The 26,926-nt window shown below is 39.8% G+C and overlaps 2 protein-coding genes across 3 annotated transcripts in view; both read left to right on the top strand.

Annotated features, from left to right (window-relative positions):
- The window catches only part of ctnna1 (catenin (cadherin-associated protein), alpha 1), a 78,095-nt gene extending 75,642 nt beyond the window's left edge, over positions 1 to 2,453 (top strand). Inside the window, exon 18 of the mRNA XM_073486651.1 lies at positions 544 to 2,453. Within this exon, the coding sequence (XP_073342752.1) occupies positions 544 to 834 (291 nt within the window). The 3' untranslated portion in view covers positions 835 to 2,453. The remainder of the gene's footprint in view (positions 1 to 543) is intronic.
- Positions 2,454 to 4,890: 2,437 nt separating this feature from the next.
- The window catches only part of sncb (synuclein, beta), a 256,495-nt gene continuing 234,459 nt past the window's right edge, over positions 4,891 to 26,926 (top strand). Inside the window, exon 1 of one of the 2 annotated variants that reach the window (XM_073487387.1) lies at positions 4,891 to 4,927. The gene's annotated coding sequence lies outside the window, so the exon portion shown is untranslated. The remainder of the gene's footprint in view (positions 4,928 to 26,926) is intronic. The other variant, XM_073487389.1, reaches the window with a different exon arrangement.

Genomic DNA, 26,926 nt, shown 5'->3' with positions numbered 1-26,926 from the left:
GAGCGTGAGAGGACTAATGTTGCCCAAATGTTTCCTAACCTTTATTACCTCTTAAGATAACACTGCAACACCAATGTTTACAGAGCCTTTTAAGCATTAATTAACCACTTAGTCGCCAGTCAAATTAATTAAAATAGGTTTCCTTTGTGTGCAGGAAGTAATGAATTCCTCCCTCTTTTCTGTAGAGCCGAAATGAGCCTATGCTTCTGACAGTCCACGTCAAGTGTCACCAGCGTCTCTGAGGCTATTAAATTGTGGAGATTAAATTAGTGTGACCTTTTTCCCTATTCTCAAATTTCTCACATCTGTTTGTATGCCAGACAAACTCTGAAAGGTCGCTAATTCCTCCGTACAAACACTTGGGTCTCGGTTATTCTCCCAGAAAACTTGCAGTACAAAATTGGAAGACTTGAGAAACACAGGAGCAGTTTACTTTTTACTCAAATTCAAAACAGATGTAAAGTCGAAAACAGGTTGTGCCCTCACTGTTTTACAAGGCTAACCATTTCTCTTGGTGTGTTCTCCTCTCTTTCATGTGCTCAGTTGGACAGCGCCATGTCCCTTATTCAAGCAGCAAAGAACCTGATGAACACAGTGGTGTCCACTGTCAAGGCATCCTATGTTGCATCTACTAAGTACCAGAAGAACAAAGGCATGGAGGCCCTCAACATGCCAGCTATCTCCTGGAGGATGAAAGCTCCTGAGAAGAAGCCTCTGGTGAAGAGGGAGAAACAGGATGACGGCCAAACCAACAGAGTCAAGAGATCCTCTCAAAAGAAGCATATCAACCCCGTGCAGGCTCTGAGCGAGTTTAAAGCCATGGATAGCATCTAGACTCCTCCTGTTGTCCATTCAAGGGAACACAAAAATATTGACCAATGAGTTTATATATAGATGGAGCTTGTCATTCTTTCAAAAAGAAAAGGTTTTATCATATTTGTTCCACCTTTGCATAGACGGCTTGTCTGTTTGATCCATTATATTCCTACACTGCCTCATTTCTATTCCATAAGTTCACATTTGCTATAGTCTGTAGCATTAACTGTGTCTTCTCTGGGAAATGCAGCTCGAGGGAAATCAACTGGACAAAAGCATTTTTGTACATTTCCCATTTTTTTCTTTCCTGTTTATGGGGAGAAGGGGAGTGGATTTCATAGATATTATAAGAACTAATTCCAGGAGGCTTGTGATTATTTAGTATTCTAACCAGTTTTATAATAACACTGTGGGTTCTCTCAACTATAATGTTTGATCATGGCTATATACCTTCTGTACTGCAAATCTCAACTATGCAAAATCTCAACTGCCTTGTTTTAACTTGGGCAATAACTGTAGTTTATTTGGATGTGCTGGGCTAACTGGTAAGATTTTAAATAAGGTTCAGCTGTAATGAACCAAAGTCAATATATTTCTATGTGTGCCTGTATTTTTATAAGTTTATAAATACTTTGTTAAGCCACTATAAACAGTTCAAATAAGTTTAAGATGACCCTAAACAATGTTTTCAGTGATAACTGTATACCCCCTTGAACATTTGGACTGGTAAATGTCCTTTCCTTAAAATGTAAACATCTCAAGTTTTATTAAGTTTTTTTTTTCATGTTCACACGATACAGCAAACCAAAAGTGACAACATTTTCCCCAGCTTTCTGTTTTGCTGCATCCTGGTACATGTGCTTGATCCTACCACACAGATCCACCCAGTTCAGTCAAACTTTGTAAATAAGCCTCAACTCCTCAGAGTCTGGGAGAACCCAGTGGGCTAAACAATGAGTAGACCCTGCGTCGGTCCTCTCTAAAGCCGACAAGCTTCATTAACTGACAATGAGACCAAACACCTCCACAATATAAGAATGTGTCCAAATTGAGGGATCAATATGTTTCCTCTCCACAGCTTAGAGGTAGGAGGGGATTTCAGCGACTTTAAACTCTTGCTTATTGTTTGTATTACTTGTCTTGAAGCTTGAACAGTAATCAAGATTTGATGTCATGCACAGTCTTTATAAGGAAGTTGGAACAAGTTGGTGTAGGAGCTTTAAATTAATCAGAAGATGTAGCTGCTCTGTGGAGCCTTTTTCCCAGTCATACATAGTATACTCCTGCATAGTGGTGCATTGGTGTACAGCGAGGCTTTGAAATCCTGCTGCTTTGGTCTCGGGGCTGAATTTTTGTCTTGATAGTTTGACATCTGTGAACTGCAGAAGGATGGGCTTGTATGGTTATTTGACAGATGGATTTTTTTTTACTGTAGAAACCAAGCATTTCCAGAGTGTTTTTCAATGAGTTCTTCCTCACACTTTGTCTCTTGCTGTATTTGAGTTTGGATTTGAATCTTGAGTGATATCAAACTACTTTGCTGTGGATTTTTTTGTTATTGAGAGCTGACTTATTAGTGCACATGTTTCTTGTATTCATGTGCCTGCTTTATATCTTAATAAACAATTGAAATGAAACCACTGTTTTTCTTTTTCTCATCTGTACTTGAACCCTGTTTTTCCTTTATATGCTTCGCCATTATACCAGATTTGTGTTGTAGTAAGGTTCAGAACTAAGAGTGCAATCCTGAAAGAGTCATTTTTGCTCTCAACGGTGAAATGAGTTTTGGCACACTGAGCATAATTAAGGCATTACATCATGTATACATGCCTCCCATATAGTCTCCATTGCTGACTTGAGGGCTATATACAGTATGCTCTTGTAACTTCTGTAATTGGGTTGCTCTACTGTTGTGGGTTATTTTCTTTTAAAAACACAAACTAAGTGCAGCTTTTAACATCAAACACAGTCTTCAGTCTTCTGGTGGTGTTTCTTAAACAACAGCCTGTGAAGAAAACTCAAGACTCAAGAAAGAGCACAATGTGAAGATAAATAGATCTGAAGCAACAAAGTATTTGGAATGAACGCTCCATTTTTTCCCCAAAGTGCTGTAGTAATCGCACATCAGAGTCAGCGTGAGTCATCACTGAGGAGACACTAAGAAGACAAATCCACTTCTTCATATTCTTACATGCAGATCAGACAAAGTATCAGTACATTTGAGCGTTTTTTGATGATTGTTTTTATTTAGTTGGTACCCTACTTCATCTAAATCCCCTTATGAGTCCTATTTCTTCAGATTCCCAGAATAACTTTCAACAAGTCACAGAAAGTAGATGTGAAGTACATGGAGAGAACCAGAGTGACAAGATTTCCATCATGTCATTTACAGATTGTTTCATCAGACAAGATGTAAACACACTGACACTAATGAATAAGGAGAAGTATTACAAAACCAGAAGTGTAAAGTAACAAAAAACATTGGCTCAAATAGTATGCTGAAGTGCAATTTGAAATATTTGGAAAATAAATGGCACCAGTACTGATCATGAGCTCAGCTGAAAATGAAAACTAGAATCGTAGTTGGGAGGTTTATAACTCTATAAATAGATTATTTCTCACTCCTGTCAAATTGTATAAGAAGGTATTGTGACTTGATGTTTGTTGACAACTTGTTCCACATGGTTTTGGATTGCACAATAACAAAGGTCTTTTGGGAAAATGCTACAAAATCCCTGGGTAAGATTTTAGGTCATAAAATCCCTTGTGACTGAGTGTTGTGTATAAAGTACCAAAAAAGGCAATTTTTTTTTATCCAACTTCAACAAACAGTAACAACTGGGTGTATATGTGTGGAAAAACATGAAAGTGAGCAGTGAGTTGGAAGGAAGCAGGAGGATCCTACAAACATTTCTTCATACGTTTCTAGGTTTTAGAGTTGAGGAACAAGATGAAATGACTTCGTCGATGGTAATGTGAGAGAATACAGCTACACATTTTCGAAAAATGTGGTCATATGTTTGTGACTGCCAGTAAGACTATGCATTTAAATATAAAGACTTGATCTGAGATACCTAATACATTTATCTATATCAGTTTGTTTGTTTTTAAATAAAAATACTGTATGTTTTTAGCCCTGCTGTGAAGGGTGGATGGGGCAAAATGCTGGAGTGATTTCAGTTTCAGATGATTAACTTATTCACCCTCTTCATGGCAGACATTTTGACATCATCAAACACACATGTCAAGATAATAACCATGGATGCATTATACATATAATTTAACATGTATAAGAAATATAACAAATACATGTTATATTTCCATGATAATAACATTAAAATGACTCCTTTGCATTAAGAATACCAGTAAGCCATGTCGGTCAGTGCGCATGCGCAAAAGCCTACTATAACGTCTGAAAGGGTTTTACTAATTAAAGAGAAGCCGCCAAAATTAAGCTAGCCAACAGACATAAAAATACACTTTTAAATATTTTTTTGGGACCCAGAAGTCTGAACCAGTAGGAATTTGTGCTGCCGTACCTGGGGAAACACTGGAGACAGAGGCGGGAGGTAGATGTCTAGGAAAACAGCCGACTTTTAACATTAACACATGCTAGCTTAGCCAAAGCTAGGTCAGTTTCAGTGGAGCTAACATTGGCTATCCTCTTCAGTTCAGGTGCGACATGTCAGCCGCCCGACCCCCGCCCCGCCTGTTTCTGCCGCTGGTCACAGCTAAGTAGTCCGTTTTCAAAGTGTTACTGCCTTAAAGTGTGAGTGCCTTATACAAGGATAGAGACTGTCTGGTCCGGAGTACCCCTGTGGGAGAATGGCTACTCTGTGGACATCAGTGGACCCAGCCGACCTTATGTAAACCCAGTCAAAGAAACAAACAAACAACAGACTAGCAACACCTCCAATTCCTGCTATGAACTTCTGTTTTAAACTTAAAAACCTCCCCACTGAACATCAGTAAGGGATGCTTTACACCGTGAAGGACCAGCCAGTGGCATAGCCGGGGGTCCAGCTGACCTTTGAGAGAAACATTACCTGCTAGTTCACTTATGACTGGAAGGATGTTCAACACCTGCTCGCTATCCTCAGCACTGTCAATGGTAAGTCAAACTTTATTTATTTTCATTTTTGCCACTGGTTTTATTGTGCTTCTGTCGTGTTTTTGCACATTGCACACATGTTAATGTGTGATTTTGCATGTTTTGTGTTCAACATGGATGTTGCTGCCTGCTGTTGATGCTTCGGCTCTTAGTAAGGTTTTGTGTATGCGTTCAGCTTTGTTGTCAGTACCCCTGATGGCCTTGAAGTCTGGCTGTTCGTCCTTGTTCAGCAGCCTTGAAGCTGATCTATAAATCTTGTTTCTCATGCAGTTGTGACACGGAGTGGGGTGCTGTTTTCAGATGCACGTGTTAGGATGCAGTGTTTTAGTCAGTGTGGCTTCAAGTAAAAAGTTTTGAATGCTGGACTCGTTCACAGTCCACAATTTTTTGTTTGTTATGTTGCTACTATCTGAACACTATTTGCACCACCGCACAAAGTTGAAACTACCCTCCTCCCTCCAGAAATGTCACTGACACCAAGCGCTGACATCTTCACTGAACTTGTGCTTTATAAAACGAATCAGTATGTGGTACCATGCACACACTGTTGACTGAAAAAAGAAGGAAATAGTTGAAAACAAACTGCCTTGGCAGACCTAGTCAGCATGGGCCTTACATTTCACAGTGGTATTTAGACTTGTACCCAAAATTCATTGTAGGGCTGGAGTCCCATAATGACCCATTCAGTATTACCCATATTCATTATCATGAATTTAATTTTCAAATATAATTCTTCCACTTCATCTCTGTGTAAATCGGGCCCTAACTGCCTATTATGAGTGGCCATGTTAGGAGCAAACCAGCTCCCTCCAACGTTAATATATCCAGGGTGGTTTGAACTAGTCTCTCTCTTTGGAAAGAAGCAGTACAGTTTGAACTGTAAAGGCCTGACACGTCAGTTAATGCTAATAATAAATCTCACATTTCAGTGAACCCAGTGTGTTGATGTAGCCTTTGACATGGGTTGACAGAGTGTTGTAGTGCATGAAGAAAACAAAACAAACAAGTAAAAAAAAGTGACCTGATTTATCAAAAGTCACAATTACTTTCACTCGACCATACACAGCTAGACCCGAGGAAACAAACTTCATTGTACAATGAAAAGTCATAGGAATTGAAATTTGTGTATAATGTTATGAAACAATTCAGACAAAATGTTGTAAAGCAAAGACACCCACACCTCATCTTTGCTGTTGTGGTCTGGTCCATCAGTGCCTGCCTTACCGCACAGTGTATCTCTCCATAAAGTAACATTTTCAACCTCTGGAGGTCACAGTTGGAATTTTTAGTATGATTTTACATTGCATTGCAATGACTTACATAACTGTTTGCATACAATTTGAAATAATGTCCTTGCTTTTTGGAGTCCCTCTAGGATGTAGGAAAAGTTTAGAATAACCTTTGCAATAGTTTTTGCCTTCCTTTGAAAAAAGTTGCATTCTTTTGTTAATTATTTTCACTGGAGCTGTCCGGTGTTGCTGTCTTTGTCCGTACCAGTGTGAGTCCGACCCTCAATGGTGAGACCACAGTTACTGTCATGCTTACAATATAGATTCATATCACATTACATACTTTAGGTAATTTCACACTTAACCATGCCAGAATAATCATTCTCAGATGAATATAGCCTGAGACTACATGTATATGTTTACCACTGTTGTTCCTGTTTAACTGTAGGCTTATAGTGAACCTGCTGTCCAGTCTGCTGTGGTGCTGATTACTATTAATTGTTGTCACTGAAATTATTAGTCAGATCAGGTAAATCGATTAATCAATAGACATAAAATTAGTCAGCGCCTATTTTGATAATGAATTATTTAAAACTTCACTGTTCCTGACTTGTTGGACCACTGTTGTTGGATGAACAATACAAGCAATCTACAAGCATAAACTCTGGGAAACTGATGGCTTATATTCTGACATTTTATTGATTAGTTAATAGATTAATCAAGAAAGTAATGGATAGATTATACTTGACTCCAAGGTAGGCCTGCACGATATGAGGAAAATCTGCGATGTGCGATAACACTGTTCAATATTGCGATGACGATATAACTTGCGATAAATAAACAAATATTGAAGTTTGCATATTATTAACTATACAGTTAACAATAGTGTTTCCGCATTAATAGGTACACTGCTAACATAGACCCGAAACATTGAATAGCCAATGCCCACTGAATAAAGAATGAAATAAATTATTTCGAACATGCTTTTATTGAACAAACTGCACATGAATACCCAACCAATTAAGCAGAACATTAATTTAAATAAGACATTATACCTATATGAAATAAAAGTTTAATTTCCCCTGCTCCCTTTAAACTATTTTCTTGTAAACTCAACCAAAACATCTCTTACCATGCAGAGTTGAAATAAATAAAACATCCAGGGGGAAACAACTTAAATAATTAAATAAATATAAATTAAACATGGCACTTTAAATTAACTGTAATGTCTCTCATCACAATCATCAAGGCCCTTGACTCTGCCTAACAAGGTGCAGAGATCTGTAGTATGAGGGACAAAACTGAAATAGAGTAGGGCCAGCCCACTAAATCAAGAGAAAATAAAATCAGGAAAAAATATCTACCCGTTAGGGCAAGTTACAACCTTAGTTATTCCCTTAACACAAGTTCTTGGCCAAGAAAACCAGCATGTTAACTTTGTTAGGTTGTTACCACATTCCCAGATGTGCTGATGTGCTCACACAGTACCTGTCATTGTAACACGTTGTAACAGTCAGTTATTTAATGTAGCGGCACTAGGTGGCGCCTCCTTTTGTTTAGTGGGTAATGTAACCTGTACGATGAAGAAGAGCAGGTGTACTTCCGCTCCGCATGAGAAAGGATACCGCTAACAGAGCGAAGACTTCCCTTTTTATTTTGTCTTTATTTTGTGAAGTGTTGGTAGAAGAACCTCGGCCTGTGTTCATTTGCATGTATGCCTGTAACATTAGTGCCGTAGAGACCTGGCATGGTGCGGTCAGTGTTATGAAATAAAGTGCCGTGCGGAAACCCCCACATGTTGCCTGCCGTCTCTTGAGTAACCAGAGCAACCGCACTAAAGTGGACCATCACCTTCCCCTTCACCAGCCCACGTTACAACGTCGTCTCTCCTGAATCCAAAATAAGTTCATATAGCAGAAGTGCTGTTTCTTTTCACCACAAGGCCTTCGTCGACCATTTTCATCGCTTTTTTCTCCTCCCTCAGCCATCATAACCTGGCAATCACCACCAAACTGATGCCGATTAATTTTGTCAGGGTAGCTAACGGCTAGCTGGGGCTTCATCTGATTGGCCCTTGTAAACAGGGCTCCGTCTGATAGGCTAAATGTTGGCATGCTCACGGTGCATGCATGGCGCATGTAAACAAAATGATTTTTCTTATTCATCGCGTGTCAGGCAGTCTTTTGCGATGTGTTTATCGCACATGTTCATATCGCGATGACGATGAAAATTCGATTTATCGGGCAGCCCTACTCCAAGGCATGTCATTCTAATTTATGAATCTGCATTTTGTACAATTAAAAAATTAAGTATTATTTAAGAAAAATCCAAAGTCTATCTTTATTTTTGTCTGAAGCCAATATAAGTAGTGTTTACAGTCACAATAGTTAACGTTAATACCTTGTTTGTTAGTTTTTGTTTATACCCGTTGTCTCTTTAACATCTGAGGGAATATTAGGCCATTGAGAACAATTTTCCAAATGACTGAGCAGACTTGTATTGCGATCGTGTTGGATTTTTATGTGTTGTTGCAATTTAATTCACTGGATCAGCCATAAAACAGACATTCATGTCTCATATTTTATCCATAAACAATTTCTCTATTGATTTTCTATAGAATGTACTATATTACGATATATATTGATTCTGCAATATAAAATTACATATACTGCAATAGAGAGTTTTTCTATATGGCCCACCCGTAGCTGACTTATGTGGAATGATCTGAAAACTTTTATACAGCTGCACCTAACAGAACAGCACAAAAACCTCTCACTTCACTGATGCCATCGAGCAAGTGTGAAGCCATACATTGCAGTGCCCATCTAGTGGGAATGGCAATGCATATTAGCAAGACCTGGTGTTACAGTTATTATTTGACTCAGTTTATAACAACAGGACAGATTTTCAGGCCATTGCCTCAGAATGGTTTAGTGCTTCATTTCTCCCATCACAGCTGTTAAGAAAAATTTGTGCTCTATTAAGCGAGACTTCCACTCATGACAATAAAATGGTTGTCATATAAAAAACGATTAGCGCTGAAGTTGTCTGAGGCATGTCAGAATTGTATGCATAGTGGTATGTGGCTATAGGCTTACGGACTCTAAGCCTCACCTCATGTTTAAGCCAGAAGCCACTGCAGTTGTCCCTGCAGACGAACACATCTCTGTAAATACAGCTGGTCTCCAGAGACCAGTCGAGTCTTGACAGATAATAAGAGGACATCGGTCAGACAGGAGACCTAAATCTTCTGCGGCCTTGTGAGTAAAACAATACAGTGTGGCCGTGTGAGGCATTTGAATGCAGATACGATGCAAAGGTGACAGCCCCTCATGTCAACCCCCCCCCTGCTGCTAACCCCCCCTTCCCATTTATGTTTTGCTGTGTCACTCAAACTGCTGTCGTCGCATGACATGTTTGAATGAAGTTTTATCAATCACAGTGGTCAAGTGTGACAGTTTAATCAATAAGGTAAGTTTTCTCCGAGATTCCTATTATTTTAAAATTAGAGGACCTCAGCTGGGGGGAGGCAGGGAGGGAGTGGAGGCAGAGCAGGTTGTTGAGAAAGGGGTAGGGTGGGCTTATAGCTGTCGTACTATGCTGTACATGAACACAGGAATAGAGAGGATTTCTGAAGTATTAGCCGTGAACCAAGTGAGAGCGGATTGGCAATAAACAGCAGCTGCTGGATTGACAATCTATCAGTGTCACGGTGGACATCTCAGATAGATGGACTTTGCTGTGTTGGAGTATAAATGTTAAATATGACTGGTTGAAAGGACCAGTGAACTACACCATACAGATGCCATAATGCCAAATAAGCTGGTCCTTCCTAAATGTCAATAGCTGTAAACAGAATCCAAGAGTCTGGTGGGTTCTGCAAGACACCCAGGGAGACTGTTGTTCTTATTTTGGACTTTTAATGCTCTCCAGTTTTTTATTTTGTTGTGCTGAGCTCCTTTGTAATGGAATCATTTGACAAGTTTCAGATGCACAATATCAAACCAAATGAGGTATTGGATCATAGACTGTTTATGCAGATGAGTCACTTAACAGTCGCTGCACACACAATGAAATGTCTTTTCTCTATTAAGCAAACACCAGAGGTAACTGGGAGGAGTAGAAACTTAGCTGTAATTGGGATGTATTTTAATCCAATCTGAAGGTCTTCCATCAGTTCCCCTGACCTTATGAGCTTAACCTTTTCAGGGCATCATTAATAATGACATCTTCACATTAATATATTTTTTTTCTTGCCGGAGGCAGTCTGGAGGAAAAAGGTTCCAGAAGTCCCCTGAAGCCACAGCTGCAGGCTGAGAGCTGGGAGTTTGGGAGAACATTAATTACCTAAGGGCCAGAAGGAGAAATGGTAACTGTTGTAAGGTACTGAATTGTATATTGGCCTGGTCGTGTCAAGTTTATAGTAGCACAGTAACCCACTTATCATGTTTAATGGAAGTATTGTCCTTTGGAGGATTTCATTTAGCTTTTCTTCGTAGAACTGTAATTAGTGATGAGGTATGGGGGCTTTCAATCTCCTCAGCGTTCATCTCATAAAGTGTAAAAATCCTCCCCTGCTGGCTGGTCGGAAATTTTTATTGTGACTGCTAAGTCTTAGGGCCAGTATTTTTATAGGCATGAGTCACCCAATGGCGAGCCACTTTGGTCCAAGACAAGAAGGAGATCAGCAATACATGCAGCACTGCCATCCAGCCTGTCAGGACTGGTTATGGTGGTAAACCAGTGACTGAGTGGTGGAGTAATGAAATTTGATTAAAATTAGATGTTTAATGTTGTGTTTTATATATTGAAAATTAATATTTGTGATTATTATAAAAATGAAACATTGATCCCAGGTTGCAAATCATGGTTCCAAAGTAAATTACACCTCATCTAGCCATAAAATCAATTGGTTTTCTCATCATAAAGAGCCCCTGTCTCACTAAACACAATTTCATACCTTCCCACCTTTTCATGGCATGGCTTCTAAGACCAGTTACATAAAATCCATATCCTAAAATCATCTCTTTCTAATGTGAGTGCAGGCCTAGGGCTTGTGAGTCTGAAACGCTGTAGAGTTGGATGCTATGTAATCCAGTGAAATGGTGCCAGCATTAAAAAGAGCACTATCTTTTCATTTAAAGTCACTTTTATAATCAGCTCCCAAGGAATGACAAAAAAGGCAGTAAAAAGTAATAGAATCAGCAGTGGCACAGACATAGGTAATTATGTTAAAAACTCCTTTCACAACGCAAGCTTGGGAAAAAAAGCTTAATACTGTAAGCCTCAGAGTGAGGGCTGCTGTCATTGTATTGCAAATAAATGGCTGTGGTGAACATGTTTGCGCTGTCCGGGACAATTTGTGTGATGTAATTAGATGTAAAATGCTTTTTAGCTTGCTCTTTAATTGACTTTTGGCTCGAGTGATTTGTGGCTATCAGGTTTTCCCCCTTGGCAGGGTGTTGTCTCAGGGCAGCCGATTATTTGCAAACACCTAAATCCAGTTTCTCTGTTCGATCAGCTCTTGTCTGGAGGTGATTTCTAAAACCCTGAGGAAGAACTGCTTTAAATGTACATATAATCCTTATTCTAGGTCTTCAGATTCCCCCAATGATACCCTCAGTTGCTTTACTTGAAATATATCCTGACAGTTATTTAAACAGACCCAGCTATTAAACATTCAGTAGAACACCTTTGCATAAGGCAATCCAGTAGTGTCATACAGCATTGCAGACTACCAATCATCTCATATGTATTCCGGGTACCCTGCACTGTATTTTAATGGCTGACATCTCAGGGCTGCAATTCATATGTGATTTATATCTTCTCAAGTCATCAGTTACAATCAGATCCAAGGATCTGACTTTGTGCTCGCAGGACAAGCATAGCTAATACAGAGGGGAGGAAACATAAAAAAGAGCTGTGTCACATTCCCAATTTTTTGTGGAAATTTGAATCAAAGGTGCTGCAGTAGGGGTGGAGAAGGTTAGATAGAGAAAGTAAGAGAGGGGTGACAGGGCTCTGCATTGGTACGCAAGCCTGTGTCTCATCCTTAAACCAATTTCCTTCCTCAATACTCCAGGGAGTGGTCTGATTTGCACCGTTTCCTTTCTCCGACTAAGTGTTTATCCTGCTTTCACAATTAGATCTCGCTCCCAGCTGCAGCATTAATCAAATAGCCAGACATATTCTCCGCATTTGAAGATTGAGGGGAATGTGTCCTACATGTCTCCCTCTGTGGTAACAGGCTGTGAAGCAGCACGGTTATTTGTTAAGTAAGCGTCTCACACATACTGTACACAGATTTGACGGGTCAAGAGGATTTCAGAGAGCTTTGAAAGGGAGCCAGAGTGAAGGTTATTTATTTATATGGTGCCGGGAAACATGCTTTTCGACCGAATTGATTATATTGATAGTGCTCTTATTTTTCTTGGTTAGGTATTTTGTGCCGAAAAAGCACATAAAAATGATGTCCTTACAATGCTCAAAAACACATTGTAAAAGTATTTATATAGAGTTTTGAATGATTTGTGTTCCTTTTAAGGCAGAGATGTTTTTCTGGATCTTGAAAAGTAAAAAAAGTAAAGCAAACAAATACTTTGATTGAGATTTGTTTTTAGAGCCTGGCTCTACATAATGGAGTAATTTAGCAAAATAACCATGGACACCATAGTTCATGGTTGCAGAATAGTGTGGGTGTGTGTGCATTTCTCTCTCTTCATAGCGTAATGTCAATAGAAATCCAGTACAATCACTTAATGTACTCCACTGCCCCACTCTACATATGGACTTTAAATGCTTTAATCGAAGACCTGCTCATTTTTATTGGTGTTCTTTATAGGTAAGGTTAGTGATGATTTTCAAATGCTCTCAGTGATTTGTGGCTAATTACAGCGAGAGTTGGTTAGACCACAAAAATGTGTGTTTGCTCAGGGGCAGCGAGTTGGCTGGTGGTGAAACAAAGGCCACAATACACAGCGGGACCAAATCTGCTTTGTAGACAGGGAGCGAAGGCTATCTAATAAAGTACACAGTGCAGATGAAAAGACCAGCGTGTAGTGTAGTTATAACTATAGCGGGAGGGGGGGGATTTCTCAGAAAGAGATGACTTACCAATCGTCCAGTTGCCTCTGTCACCATGGTTACCTGTGAAAATTGTATCATTCAGCCAGGAACATGCATGACAGCCAATTTATTAGTCTAGCATTATTTCTGATAGAGCTAGAATTAGGGGTGAGGGATAGTGAAGATACAGATCACTAATTGGTCTGTTTCATTCCCTATGATGCAGTGTACTGCTGGTGTCATGTTAATTATCATAAACGAGACCTGCCACAATAACTCCAGCAACAAAGCGCCCAGCTTATTATTCACTTAATAATCCCTCCTCAGTTCTCAACTTTTATCTGCTGTGGAACGTGTCCCTCTACACTGGTGGAATTGTTTATTCTGTATTTTTACCCCACTAAGAGCGCTTTCCCTGCCAACTATATAAGCAGTTATTTTGCTGTGTTGGCCTAAATGATCTGCTTCCAAATGCAAGTGGCTAATGCAGCCCTCAGGTGGGGAGTTAACGTGTTATGTCTATTTCAATATTTAATGAGCTAAATGCCGATGCTTCCCAAAGAGTCGTAAAATCTGTGAAATGAGCACAACCTCTTACTTCTCATGGACAGGAATTATATAAAGATACTGTTCCTCCACCACAAATTGGATTGTGGCAACAAAGCAAATTGGATGAGTTATTTCCATCTGTGTGTCATGTACTGTTATGTGAGTATTAGCTCATAGTCCACCAAATTTTGAATAGAGAATAATTCACTTTATTTTTAAGCTAATTTCACAATATATTGTTTCTTTTTTTAAAACGGCTTTTGTTGGGGACCATTTTAAAACACAGATTGGGTACACTAGTGAGTACATGGGATTGACTCGAATGGTCACCATAATGAAGGAACATGTTACTGAGTGAGACAGTGTGGCTCATTGATGTGTTTTTAATCACTTTTGGACAACAGTCGAGGTCTATGGTGACAAGGAAAATTGTCTATCAGGCTTTGGCTTCAGAGGTTTGTTAGTACAATTTACTGTTTTTTTGGGTCTTCATCCAGTAACAAGAAAAATACAGAATATCGCATTCATGTTAGTTCCCGCTACAAAAGGTGTCTCCAGGACCACATTCTGCCATGATCACACACACACACACACACACACACACACACACACACACACACACACACACACACACACACACACACACACACACACTGCAAGAAAAAATCATAAATCCTTCTGCAGTGCATTACATTACAACTGCTTCTAATTTACAAAAATATTATTTTCACGTAGCAGCTCTAAGACAGGGCACGTCCTGAATGTGGCAAAAATCACAATCATGACTGTGCTGCACACACCTCTCTTAGCATCTTTTCCAGTTTGTTTTTCCCAGTTCGTAAAATCCAAAATGTGGCCATATGTTTTAAAAAATGTGGTGCATTTATAATCACTTGCTGCTAATCTCTGCCCCCATCCGCACATCTCCCAACATATTAAAAGTAATGTTAGCCTAATGCTCGCCCACAATTCAATGCAAGAGAGTGATGTTGCAACATAACTTAACAACCTTATTGTCCATCTAGGGCCGAAAAATCAAAAATCAGTATTAGAAGGCTATTAATTTGTGTAGGCTGCAAACTCTCAGTTATGCTCTGTTACTGCAGCACAGCAAAATCTTTCACATCCGCATTGTGATGTATCTTAGAATTGAGAAATTTCTCAAACTCTAGATCATAATATGGTCTAGCATCAACAGCTTGGCTGAGGTAAATGTCAGGTTTTGGTCAGTGTAAGTAAAAAAGTTCAGCCTCAGGTATGATGAAATACTTCTGGTACAAGCTGGGAGTTGACCCCAGGTTGTAAAGCTAAAGGAAAAAAAACATACGATGATTCATATCTCCGACCACAACACACTTGTTTTTTCACTTCTCCTCCAGTGTCAAACTACAGCACTAATGAATTCGTGCTGAGAAACGTTTCTCACTTCTTTTGAGAGAAGCACGTATCTTCCTTACCCAACAACATTTCGTAGGACCTGGCTGGTGCATTAAGAATGAATTAAATCCATGAAGGGCAAGTTTAACCTTCAGGAAAACAATGCATGCACAAGATGCTTCAGCTGCCTTTACTATCCCTTTGGAGGTCATTTAGACTAATGCATCATAAAGGCTGGTGCTATCCCTATTCTGCTGTCAGTTCCCATATTACTGCTGTCATGTATGTTGTAGCGTTCATGGGCGTTTAGAGACAACACTGAGCGTGGGGGTGAGCCTGAATGGACACGGGCCTAAACGCAGTTGAACTGAACCAACTCTAAATGCAATGAGTAAATCAACCTTCCATTGTAATGAGCTGCTGTGACTTAATTAAAAGTGATGTTAAATAATTTCTCGTGGTGATGGTGCCATGAACTCGGCTCAGCCTCACAGTGCGACCTGGTACTCTTCTTCACGCCTGATTTCAGTCATCATGCACACTTGAGAAGCTGTATTTATCAGTCGGGGAGTATTTATCTCGCCTAAAAAAAAAACATCCACAACATTAAATTTGGATTTGTACATTTACTCCCCTCTAGTAACTGTCTCCAGCGTGAGTGAATCAGGATGATTGTCCGTCTGTATTTGTGATGAAGCGGGCGGCAGAACAACAGAAAAATGAGGCTCTGCTTTGGAACAGTGCCTCAGGAGTGTCTGCTTTTCTCGCCTTGATTGCTCCGAGTTCCTCGAAGGCTGTGTAATATGGACGACAGTTCAGTATGAACGTAGAGGAAGGGGGTACTATTAAATTCGTCTAAGGGGTTGAGTGAACTTGTCATGTCATCACTCACACACACACAGACACACCGACACTCCTAGCCTGTTTTTTCTGGAGATTGATTCCGTCACACAGAAATAGGCTTAGGATGAAGTCATATATTACAAGATGATTCAGCCTCATTAGAACTACTTCACAGTGGTTTGTGGAGGATGCTGCAGACACAACTTCAATTTCAAAGCAACCAATGGGATTTTTTTGCGCATGATATGACAGACAAGATGATACCATGTCTGCCTGTCATGCAAGAGGATAAGGAAATTCATGCAGAACTTCCCTTGCAGCAACTTGGTCCTTTTGGAAATGTGGTTTGTTTTTATTTTGTCCATCAACTGAAAAATGGCACAAAACACAAATCGCATATAGAGCTGTTGTAATTATGGTGCCAATAGAGTGAAAAGACAAGTATGAGTTCTCCCAAGAGAATCATTAAAAAATTAACCAATATCCCTTAATACGTAGATGCTTAATTTAAAATGTAATTATTGTTGGAAGTGTGTAATTTAATATTCTTTATCTTGTCATATCCTCAGTCAGCCAGCTCTCAAACAGCCCCCAGCCCCCATCAGCTAGTCGACAGCAGAGTGCTGACAATGCAGCCGCCGTCACACTGCTTTTATAATAGCATACATCAAGCCTTAAACGCTTCAGAGAAACACTCAAACATCTACGTGCGGGTAATTTTTGTTGCCCTATAGATTCTGCCCAGACTGACAGAGTGCAAAGTAATAGGTGTGCAGCAAAATGAAGAGCACACACACTGTTTCTGGTGGCAGCAGTGATTTTTTTATTTTTTATTTTTCTGGACTTTGGTAATCAGTGAGTTGGTGGCATCTGCAGAGGGCCTCCTGCTTCTGCTCTTGCCCCAGGCAGTGCAACGTACTTGAAGTGCTTCAGTATGTACAATGCCTTACAAAGGGACTTAACGTAAATACTTTATAGTGTGCTGAGTGGTCCTATGAATATGTGATCAGGATAGAGGTAACAATTTGAATTAAACGTTACACAGAGCAATCATTTACATAAATGTGTACTTTATTTTAAACATTAAGTTACGCCCCCTTGACAGTATGTGAACAACAGCAAACGGCCACGTCCATCTTTGATGCATTTGCTTTTATGCCACCTGGTTTTATCTATTTTAAATGACCTTTTAGTGAGGTGTGATAGTGTTGTTTGTAAAATGTAATGTTTTGTAGCAGTCAGCCATGGCCAGCCCGTGGCCACCTGAACTGCGCTGGTACTCAGTGTGACAGCTGCACTGGCAGCCGTCACTGAACATCATAACTGATGTTGTGCTGAACTCAGTGCCCATGACTGCAAAAATCCCTGGCTAATTGACCTGCAATAACTGCGGTCATCAGCCCATCTTTTCCTCCCAGCACGGTCAAACAAGTCCAGATACATTCTGAAAGGCTGGAGCTGAATCCATTTATAAATAGACACACATGCATTGTCCTGATCCTGTTTTTGATTTCATCAGACTTGTTCCAGGGGAAAAAAAGCGTTAAAAACAGGCCTCTGCTGGGGAACAGTAATGCATTACATCTCAAAAGCTTATTAGTTTGTCCTTCAATAAGTGTCTGCCTGAAAAGTGAAATGGATGAGTTTTTCTGAGTTTCCGTTGGTTGACATGACAACCATGCCCTGAAATAGACTACAACATCTGTTCAGTCAATAATTGGACCTGAACTTCTTGTTAAAATGTCTCACTATGTTGAAGGTTGGTTGTTTCAGCTCTGCAACCAAACCTGCACATGTAAAGAATAAGCTTATTTAAATTTGATTGTGATCTGTAATTGTGTCATTTTTTCCTATTACTTGGTTTCACTCCTTGTAAAATATACAGACACCCACTAGGGGTGGTGGAAAAAATCGATAATCGATTAATCGCGATTATGAAATGACCGATTATGAATCGATTATGAATTTTCCAAAAATCGATTATTAATATTTTTCAAAATGTAATACTGTTACAACGGCGAGTCCTCCTGTCACTGGCTGTCATACAGGATTTAACCACAAGGTGGAGCTGTTAACTGTTTGTCATAACAAGATGCTGTGTAACTGAGCCAGCGAGGAAGTGTGTCGGCGCTAACGCTAACCAGGTGCTAACCGAGGTGAGCGAGGTGCTGGTGCGACGGCTGAAAAATGGAGGGAGAAAAAACAACAACCGGCGACCAACTAATCCACCCAGCTCCACCTGGGTTTAAAGCAAGTGTGTGGATACATTTTGGTTTTCATGGGAAGTCTTCAAAAGATATCGACAGAATGTATGTTGTCTGCAAGCTTTGCCACACTAAGCTAAAGTACTGCGGCAATACTAGCAACATGAGGGCTCATGTGTCGCGCTTTCATCCAGGGGAGGCAGCCAGGGCTGAGAACGAGCGCCCGAAGCCCGTCATCCCACCAAACCAGCGCACTCTCCACGAGCTGGCTAAGCTTGCGCCCGGCTCGGAGCGAGCAAAGAAAATCACCAAGTGTATATCTTACTTCATAGCGAAGGATATGAGACCATACAGCGTGGTGGAAAATACGGGCTTCCGCTATTTGGTCCATAGTCTGGGGCCAAGATATGTTATTCCATCCCGGAGCTTTTTCACACTTAAATCGATCCCAAATCTTTACAAGGAGATCAAGTTTTCCGTGCAAGAGTCCATCAATTCTGCTGACAGAGTGGCGATAACATGTGGACCAGCTGGTCTTCCTCCATAAGAATCTGGTTGTTCCAGAGCAATGAATATTGTTCAGTTTTTTTGATCACTCAAGTTGAAAGTTACACAGCGTGTTCTGTTTTTTTTTTATAACTGTGTACAGTATAGTTACGGCTACAGTAAAATGTGTGCGAGCTGGTTGTTCCAGAGCAATAATTGATCAGTATTTGATCACTCAAGTTGAAGTTACACAGTGTGTTGTGTTTTCATAACTGTGTACAGTATAGCTACAAGGCTACAGTAAAATGTGTGTGAGCTGGTTGTTCCAGAGCAATAATTGATCAGTATTTGATCACTCAAGTTGAAGTTACACAGTGTGTTGTGTTTTCATAACTGTGTACAGTATAGCTACAAGGCTACAGTAAAATGTGTGCGAGCTGGTTGTTCCAGAGCAATATTTGATCACTCAAGTTGAAGTTACACAGTGTGTTGTGTTTTTATAACTGTGTACAGTATAGCTACAAGGCTACAGTAAAATGTGCAAGCTGGTTGTTCCAGAGCAATAAATATTGATCAGTGTTATTTGATCACTGAAGGTACACAGTGTTGTGTTCTGTTTTTATAACTGTAATAAATTGAAGATCAATAATCATTAATCGAAAATCATATCGATAATCGTTAATAATCGATAATCAGTCGGTAATCGAATCGATAATCGCTAATAATCGATAATCGGTCTGTAATCGAATCGAGACTTCAATAATCGAAATCGAATCGAATCAGGAAATTGGGCCAATTAACCACCCCTAACACCCACCATTAAGTGTTTGGTGCTCAGAGGAAAGCAGTTTATGTCCTGCTGCAGCAGACAATGCTCTTAATCACTGAGTATTTCATAAATGAGCCCCATTGTACATCATTTCCATAGACCGTTTCACTTTGGTTCCTTGTGACTGCAGAGGATACAAGCAAGCAAGTGCAAATTAATGAAGGAGTTAAATCATGAGCAGACTAGACTTAAAACACACTACTGGCTAATTAGCTCCTCTGCCAGGGTGTAATCCAAGGCTTTGCACCACACCGCCTCTGGCACTTCTCTCTCGTCCTGCTCAGAGAGTTTTGTGAAGTCCAGCGCCTCACCCCATGTGACCTGGAACTGGCTGAGGCTTACTCTTTTGTAGCCTTCCAGTTGCAGACTGACAGTGAAGCATTGGTTGCTGCTGGCAGAATTAGATAGATAAATAGAAAGAAATCCGTAACACCTCAACTGAGAGTCTGTGTCTCGCTTATTGATTGCGTCGTGCACCAGTAGATCTCCATTTGTTCCTGCTTAAGAACGTTGTGCTTTTTTTGAGAATGACCCTGAATATTTACAGATATAAATCAAAACTACCACAAACCTCAGAGCTTATGTCAATAACATGACAGGGACATGGGGAAGATGAAGAATAAAACTTTCAAATATTATCTCCTTGAAAATCTGTCATGAAACATTGTTTATATATTTACAGTCCTTAGTCAGATTTATCCCTCTCAAGCTGAGCTCTCACAGAGAGACTATTGTAGGCAGGGAATCATGTGACAATGTACAATGTCAAGTTGCTTTTACTGCAGCTTTGCTGCCAAAGCCCAGTAGTGTTTAAACTGGATCATAGCAGAGCAGGGAATGATGGATGTTTGGAGCAGCTTTTTCAGTGTGTGGTTATTCCATAGCCCTGGCATAAAGAAGCCTCAGGGGCATAAATTCTCACATACCATTAAGTGAAATGTAATGTTAGAGAGGATATTCATCCCAAAATGAAAAGAAAATATATAGCTGAGGAAATGGAGGTCTGCCTTCATATACATGACATATATTATGAGACTGTAATGCTCATCTTGAAGAGTTTAAGCACAGTGAAAGGTAAGAGAGAGCCTGGATGTATAGAAATGCTGAATTAGTCATCTTTGAATGTTACCTACCACTGTGTAGGAATTGAGTCGCCCTCATTTAAATGAATTTCATACTGAACCTTACAGAACCACAAAACAGAAAGTGTATCTTTCAACCATTTGTGTTACTGTTGCATCACATGGTTCTTTTAATCTCTGCTAAATATACCAACGCTTTGAATAGATCACTGCATTCTCCCAGCTCAAAGCACAAACCCCTGCATCTTATCTGCAGGGTGTGCTCACTTTTTCACAGATTTAAGGACTCTGGACTTCTCATCTGCATTTATATAAGCATCCATAAAAGCTGGATTCTGGTCTTTTTGCTTCCCTCTCCCTTGGACAGTCTTGAAGAACAGGAATAGAATTGAGATGCTGGCATAGGCTACTTACTCGACGGAGGCAGCAGCTGCATAAACAATGCTTTATTTCACATCCTCTTAATGCTTATTCACTGGCTTCCATTCGTACACTGATAGTGCTGAGTCACACCCTCATGTGCATGCTCTCTAATTATCCTGTACCATAGCAACCGTAACTTAGCAATTGCTAAACCTCTTCCATTTGAGAGGTTTTGAAAAATGTCATTATTTTTCTCTATTTATCCTTTCAAACTCAGGAAAGTATGAAGTACAACCAGCAGTGACTGCATTATTATGAATTTCTATCTAGCCTTTTCTCCATGAACCTAACCTACAAAATCAATTTTTTGATATGCTGATTCAAGGTCTTTAGAGATGAAGTTAAGTCATTAAAATCAACTTGACTGACTTGCAAATGACTTGTAATTTCATGTAAAATATAGAAAGTACATTGTTTCATTAAGGTGTAGGCTATTAAAATGTAGTAAGTGACTGATATCTGATGTCCTTGCTGCACAAAGATGCAGCATTGTCTGGAGGAGAGCCACTATGAATTCTGGGCTCTCTGACAACTAGTGACACGCTCTCTCAGCTGATGTGTCTTATAGCACTTTGACACACAAAACTGTGAATCGCACAGGGTATGAGATACTCATTCATGTTGTGTTTTATACAAGATAGAAGTCTTTAACTGTAGTTCATAAATTTCACTGCTACACAACTGAGTTACAGCCTTGTTTAGTGTGTTTTCTAGATTTGTGGAAGACTTGGATGCATGTATTTTATTATGTCTCTGGCTGAGGCTGCTGGAAGTTACTAAAACTACCTACAATATAGGTCTTGGCAATATATACAATATGTGTCGTTATGGTGATATGAGACTATAAAGGAAGGCATTATAAAGTGTTAAATTTTCGATATTGTTACATTGTGATATGGCTTAAGTTTTGTCCAACAGTCATCCTCGCAATGTTGTTGCAATGTCGATATCAAAGTTGGGCCTATTTGGTCAAAAATATTGTGATGTTTGATTTTGTCACCCAGTCCTGGCATTTATGAAGTGCTTTTTTGGAGATTTCAAAAATATTGTGATATACATCATGTATGTATCGTGAGATGGCCTAAAAATATAGTGGTATTGGGTAATAACGCCCAGCCCTTCTACAGTAGTATATTTTCTAAAAAGATGGGAATTTGCTTTTTTATTATTGCTGCTTACACAACTGGTATATTACCACAATCCAACCAGGACCATACAGATCTGACTTTGCTTGGTTCCTAATTTATTGCAGACACTTACTAAAGCATATTAAGCACAGAAAAACAGACTGTCAGTAGCACTGAAGTATTGGGCTCACACAGATAACACCAGCCCAGCTGCCTTAGCAGGGGTTATTGATGGGCTGTCACTGCCACTGCGCAAGCCAATCATCGCTAACCTGGACACGGCTCATTTACAAAGCGCCTTTTTTTTTCTATTTTAAGTTGACTCTCACAATGCTGGCATTTTTAAACGACTGGTAAGTTCCCATCTTGAATTTATAATACTAACACTTACTATTCTAATTTGTTCTCATCCTTTCATTAGGAATAAGGAAGTGTCCTTTTTTTTTTAATTCATGTAGGTTCCAATGATGCAGTACACTGAGTTGTTAACAAATATTAAACATTTAATGACTTTTCTTTTTTGCAAGAAGCTTTGTCTTTCGTGTCAGGTACATGCAACATGTGTCTACACAATGGGGCAACATTAACCTTTGCTTTTTCTGTAGCGGCCTTGAGCGAAATATACATAAAAAGCGAATCATTCAGAAGAACTTCTATGCAGAGGTTTACTGTACCGAGTGGGTGTTTTCTTTATTATAAGCAAAAACAAGTTACACTGACTCACATAGGGCTTCTTCATTGGATATACCTTATGTGACCTGTCAGACTACGATGTTGGAGATTTATGTGGTGGAGGGTAAACGGCAATTCACGCTGTTTACCTTTACAACTTGAAACAGCTATTGCGCTGAGTTAAATTCTCTGTGGTTCATATAAATTAAAAACACCTGAAAATATGTGAACATCAGCCCAGACTGTGTTCATTTTAGTATGTTCAGCTTTCCCAGGTTCCAAAACTAGATGTCAAGATTTATAGCCATGGCATTAGGCAGTTTGCGGTTGTTCTCATTCTGACGGGTAATGAAATGCACCACAGGAGACACAGATTTCCAGGCAAAACTAGAACAGATATTTGGTGCATACCAAATAATGACATTGTTGAAACCTGCTAGAGTCAAAGGAATGACCTCTCCAGAATGTAAGTACACAGCCATAAAAGTGCTCAATGTGAACATGCCTTTGTGCCTTATGACTTGATGAGTATCACCTTGTCTGTCTCAAGAGCCCCCTCTTGTTAAAGATTCCCTGAAAATTTCTCCTCTTTTCCTTCACTGACTGTCTTATCGTGTTTGTTACTGCCCAGTCTCATAGTTCAGCTGTGCCAGATACATTCTACACACACACACACACACAGACACACACAGACACACGCACACGCACACACATACATACATAAACACGTATATAGACACAGAATCGCAGCAAGTCACATAAGACCATGCACACACACAATTTTTCCTTTCCTGCCCTCGCCTGAGGGTTTGGTTTGATTCATGCCCTTTGTCAGAGTTCGAGGGGGTTTCAAAGAAATAATGGTGTGACTTCCCTGGGAGTGTGGCGCCTTCCTTAATTGGTGTCTTTTCTCGCATGTACATCACATTCGCCCTTGTTCACTCGAAATCACACATCAAAGCATTAAAAAACTCTTCTCCTGCTGTGTCAACTTGAAGTTCATACCACGGAGGTCCTGATAGGAGCTGCACATAAAAAAAAAATTGAGAAAAGGAAAAACGGTAAACATCAAATTGGAGCCAGCCAGCATTGTATCTTCAGTACACATCTAGTGTACACAGCTTTGACTGGATTATCTCTGAAACATGTGACATTAAACACAGTCACTGTGTTGTTAGCGTTAAAAACATCAAATGACTGCAGTTACTCCAGTAAATTAGTTAAATGAAATCAATAGTTTGTGTTGAATGTTTTAGTAGGAGAAATTCCAGATTAAAAAGATTTGACACATTCAGGGTGATTCAGAGCTTCTCTGTAAACACATTGAGTAACGTAACAGATGTGCCAGTTATTATAAATCCAATGAGACTTGACACATGCCCTTTAATCTTAAAGAAACAAGATTTTCCTGTATCACTTAAGGCAGATGCAGCAGATTGTGTTTAGTCAAGTATTGCCACAGCCCCTGAAAATCACAGTTCCACATCATTTATAACCATTTAAAAAAAATGTTTTACAACTCTCATCTAATTCTATCAACACAGACACGGAAAAGACAAGTAAAGAACACACAATTGCTGTGTGTATACAATCATGAATTATTGATCCATTTGAAAGCTGTTGTTTTGTTTTTAACCAACTCGCACATCAGACATGGCCAGTTAGTGTTAGTCATACTAAAAATGATGTCATGTGATCACACTAATCTGTGAAATTACAGGATATATTTGTAAGAGTTTGAGAAAATAATTCAATAGATAATTACATTGAAATAAATGTTATGCCTTCACCAGCTGTTGCAAACACTCTCTTGAATGATGGGGAACATATGCCTCATACTATACACGATGGTTGAATTTAAGCCATGAGGTTTTCCCTGTCACCAGCAAAAACGGATGGTCATGTTTTTATCCACTCAGGTGTGAAATTGCTGCTGTATTTGGAAGATCGGTGCGGGTTAATGCACTCTCTGAGGCACCACTTCCTACCCCTTTGCACCACCCCGGCTAGCATGAGCTGTCCGTATCACACATGGCGTTTCACAGTGGCCACTGTGGTGATAACAAAAGATTTGTGAGGGTGCTTGTGTGCAGGAACGTGTTCAAACGCGGAAACATGCACGCAAACTGCTCTGATGCATCTGCTCAAATGGTCGTAACTCCTCCATGGTCATGCTGGCTCATTTACTGGTTCTCAAGGACAAGACTGTAGTTTGGCCCCTACAGTCAGAATGATAGAAGTGGCCGCTTAGTAGCTGGTTGTTTTAGGGGAAAGGGGGCAGGGAGCTGTTAAGATAGCCCTGCACCTGCCCATTCTGCAGTGCTCACATCTGATTCTGCTGTGCACTCAAATGCCCAGGTTGGAGTCGTTGGATAGCTGGTCTCATCTGTGCATTGATCGCTTTGTTTTGGATCCTCTTTCATCTATAAATAATGTAGTCATCTGCAGAGTGTACTCCCTCTGAAACCCCCCCCGTTACCAGCACCGGGGAGGCAATCAGCCCTACAAGGCATGTCACGCCTGTCTGTGATAATTATTTTATGGAATGCCACACTCACTCTCTCTCTTCTCTCCCAGTGTTTAACTCTCGCTCTCTCTGGCAGATGATTGCACATTTCAGGTAGACCTAACTGTTAAGGACACTATTTCCCAGTCCTCCTACATCTGAAATCCCCTCACACCAGCCACATAACGGTCATTCATAAGATCACTAACACTGCATCAAAAGGATGAAGCACACAGGCCCCCGCTGATAGCCAAGTCCACTAGGAGGGTGAATAAAAACAAGAGTTGACTCTCTCTTTGTATTTGCCTGCAAATATTGCCCAAGAACCACTTCTCTCTCTCTCTCCCTCACTCTCTCCCTCATTATCAATGCTTGGTTGGGTGTCTTAACCAGTGTACTGTAAATTCTTTCAATAGCAATCTGGGAGGGCTGAGAGTGTTGTGATTTCCATTCTGTTGCACATTTCTCTCTGCTGGTCTCCAGAGAGAGTCGGGGGATTGCCAGGGATCCCCTGAGGTTGGACACCAAGCCCTAGGCAGTGTGAACAGATTAAGTCCAAGATGGAAATTCATATTTCGTCACTTTTTCCCCCCCCGTCAACTTGATAATATCCATACTGTTGTTTGTGTGCCATGGGGCAGGATGGGCATTTGGCATAGCACATTGTAAATAACTGTAAATAGAAATGCTGTCATTCATGATATGTGTTCACATGCAATGTGTTGAGAAGTTTTCTTGTGAAATGAAAGGTTATATAATGTGATGTGCAGTTTGTTTTTTTCTTAGCCCAAGACAACTTCACATTAATGTATGCAAATGATGCAGGCATTGCAGAGCTGACATGGCTGCTCAGAGATGTTGCAGCATGGGACGATTGGATCACGATTCACAATGTTATCACAACATCTTTTTTTCTTATTAGTTTTTAAGGCTATTCTGCAAGTTACTGAACAGTACAACCAAGCTTATTTCACTAATTAAAGAAATATCTCTATAAGGTAACAAAATCTACAAGAAAAAAGACTAATTGATCATTTAGGCCAAATTGCCTTTTCAAACAGATTTTAATCAAGTGTGCAAATCTGCAAAGAACATCAGACTTGCATTCAAGCCAGTCAGAGACTTGCATTGCATTGCATTCCTCTCAAAATAAAAATTGGTTTCAAAAGGTACACAGCAACACTCAAGAGAAGTGCACTCTACATAATATTAAAAAAAAAACCTAACATTGGTACATGAAGGACTTGTAGAAGTCAGTTAGCTTATTAGACACTCCTCAGCAAAACCAGCCCATTCACTCTCACTCTGAGCATAACTTCCAAAATGAACTTTGGTTTCAAATGAATGCAACACTGTATATAGCTTATTGTAAAAGAGGTTGAATAAAAGGTAAGCCAACTCTTGTTATTTCTTAAGTAAATGTTTTAAAATGTAATGTTATCCAGAACCAAAACATCAACCAAAAGTGCAATAATGTCTGAATTCTGACTTTTGAAAACCCAGCAGCTTGAGAACATACTATTTTTCACATCTTTTTACAACTTATATCTCCTTTTTAGAGGCAAAGACAAAGTATGACAGATCAGCCACTGATTTTTAGTCAGGAA

Source organism: Pagrus major, chromosome 18, assembly GCF_040436345.1.
Source record: "Pagrus major chromosome 18, Pma_NU_1.0".
Taxonomy (NCBI): Eukaryota; Metazoa; Chordata; class Actinopteri; order Spariformes; family Sparidae; genus Pagrus; species Pagrus major.
Note: the sequence above shows the minus strand (reverse complement) of the source record. Positions and strands in the feature narration are given on the sequence as shown.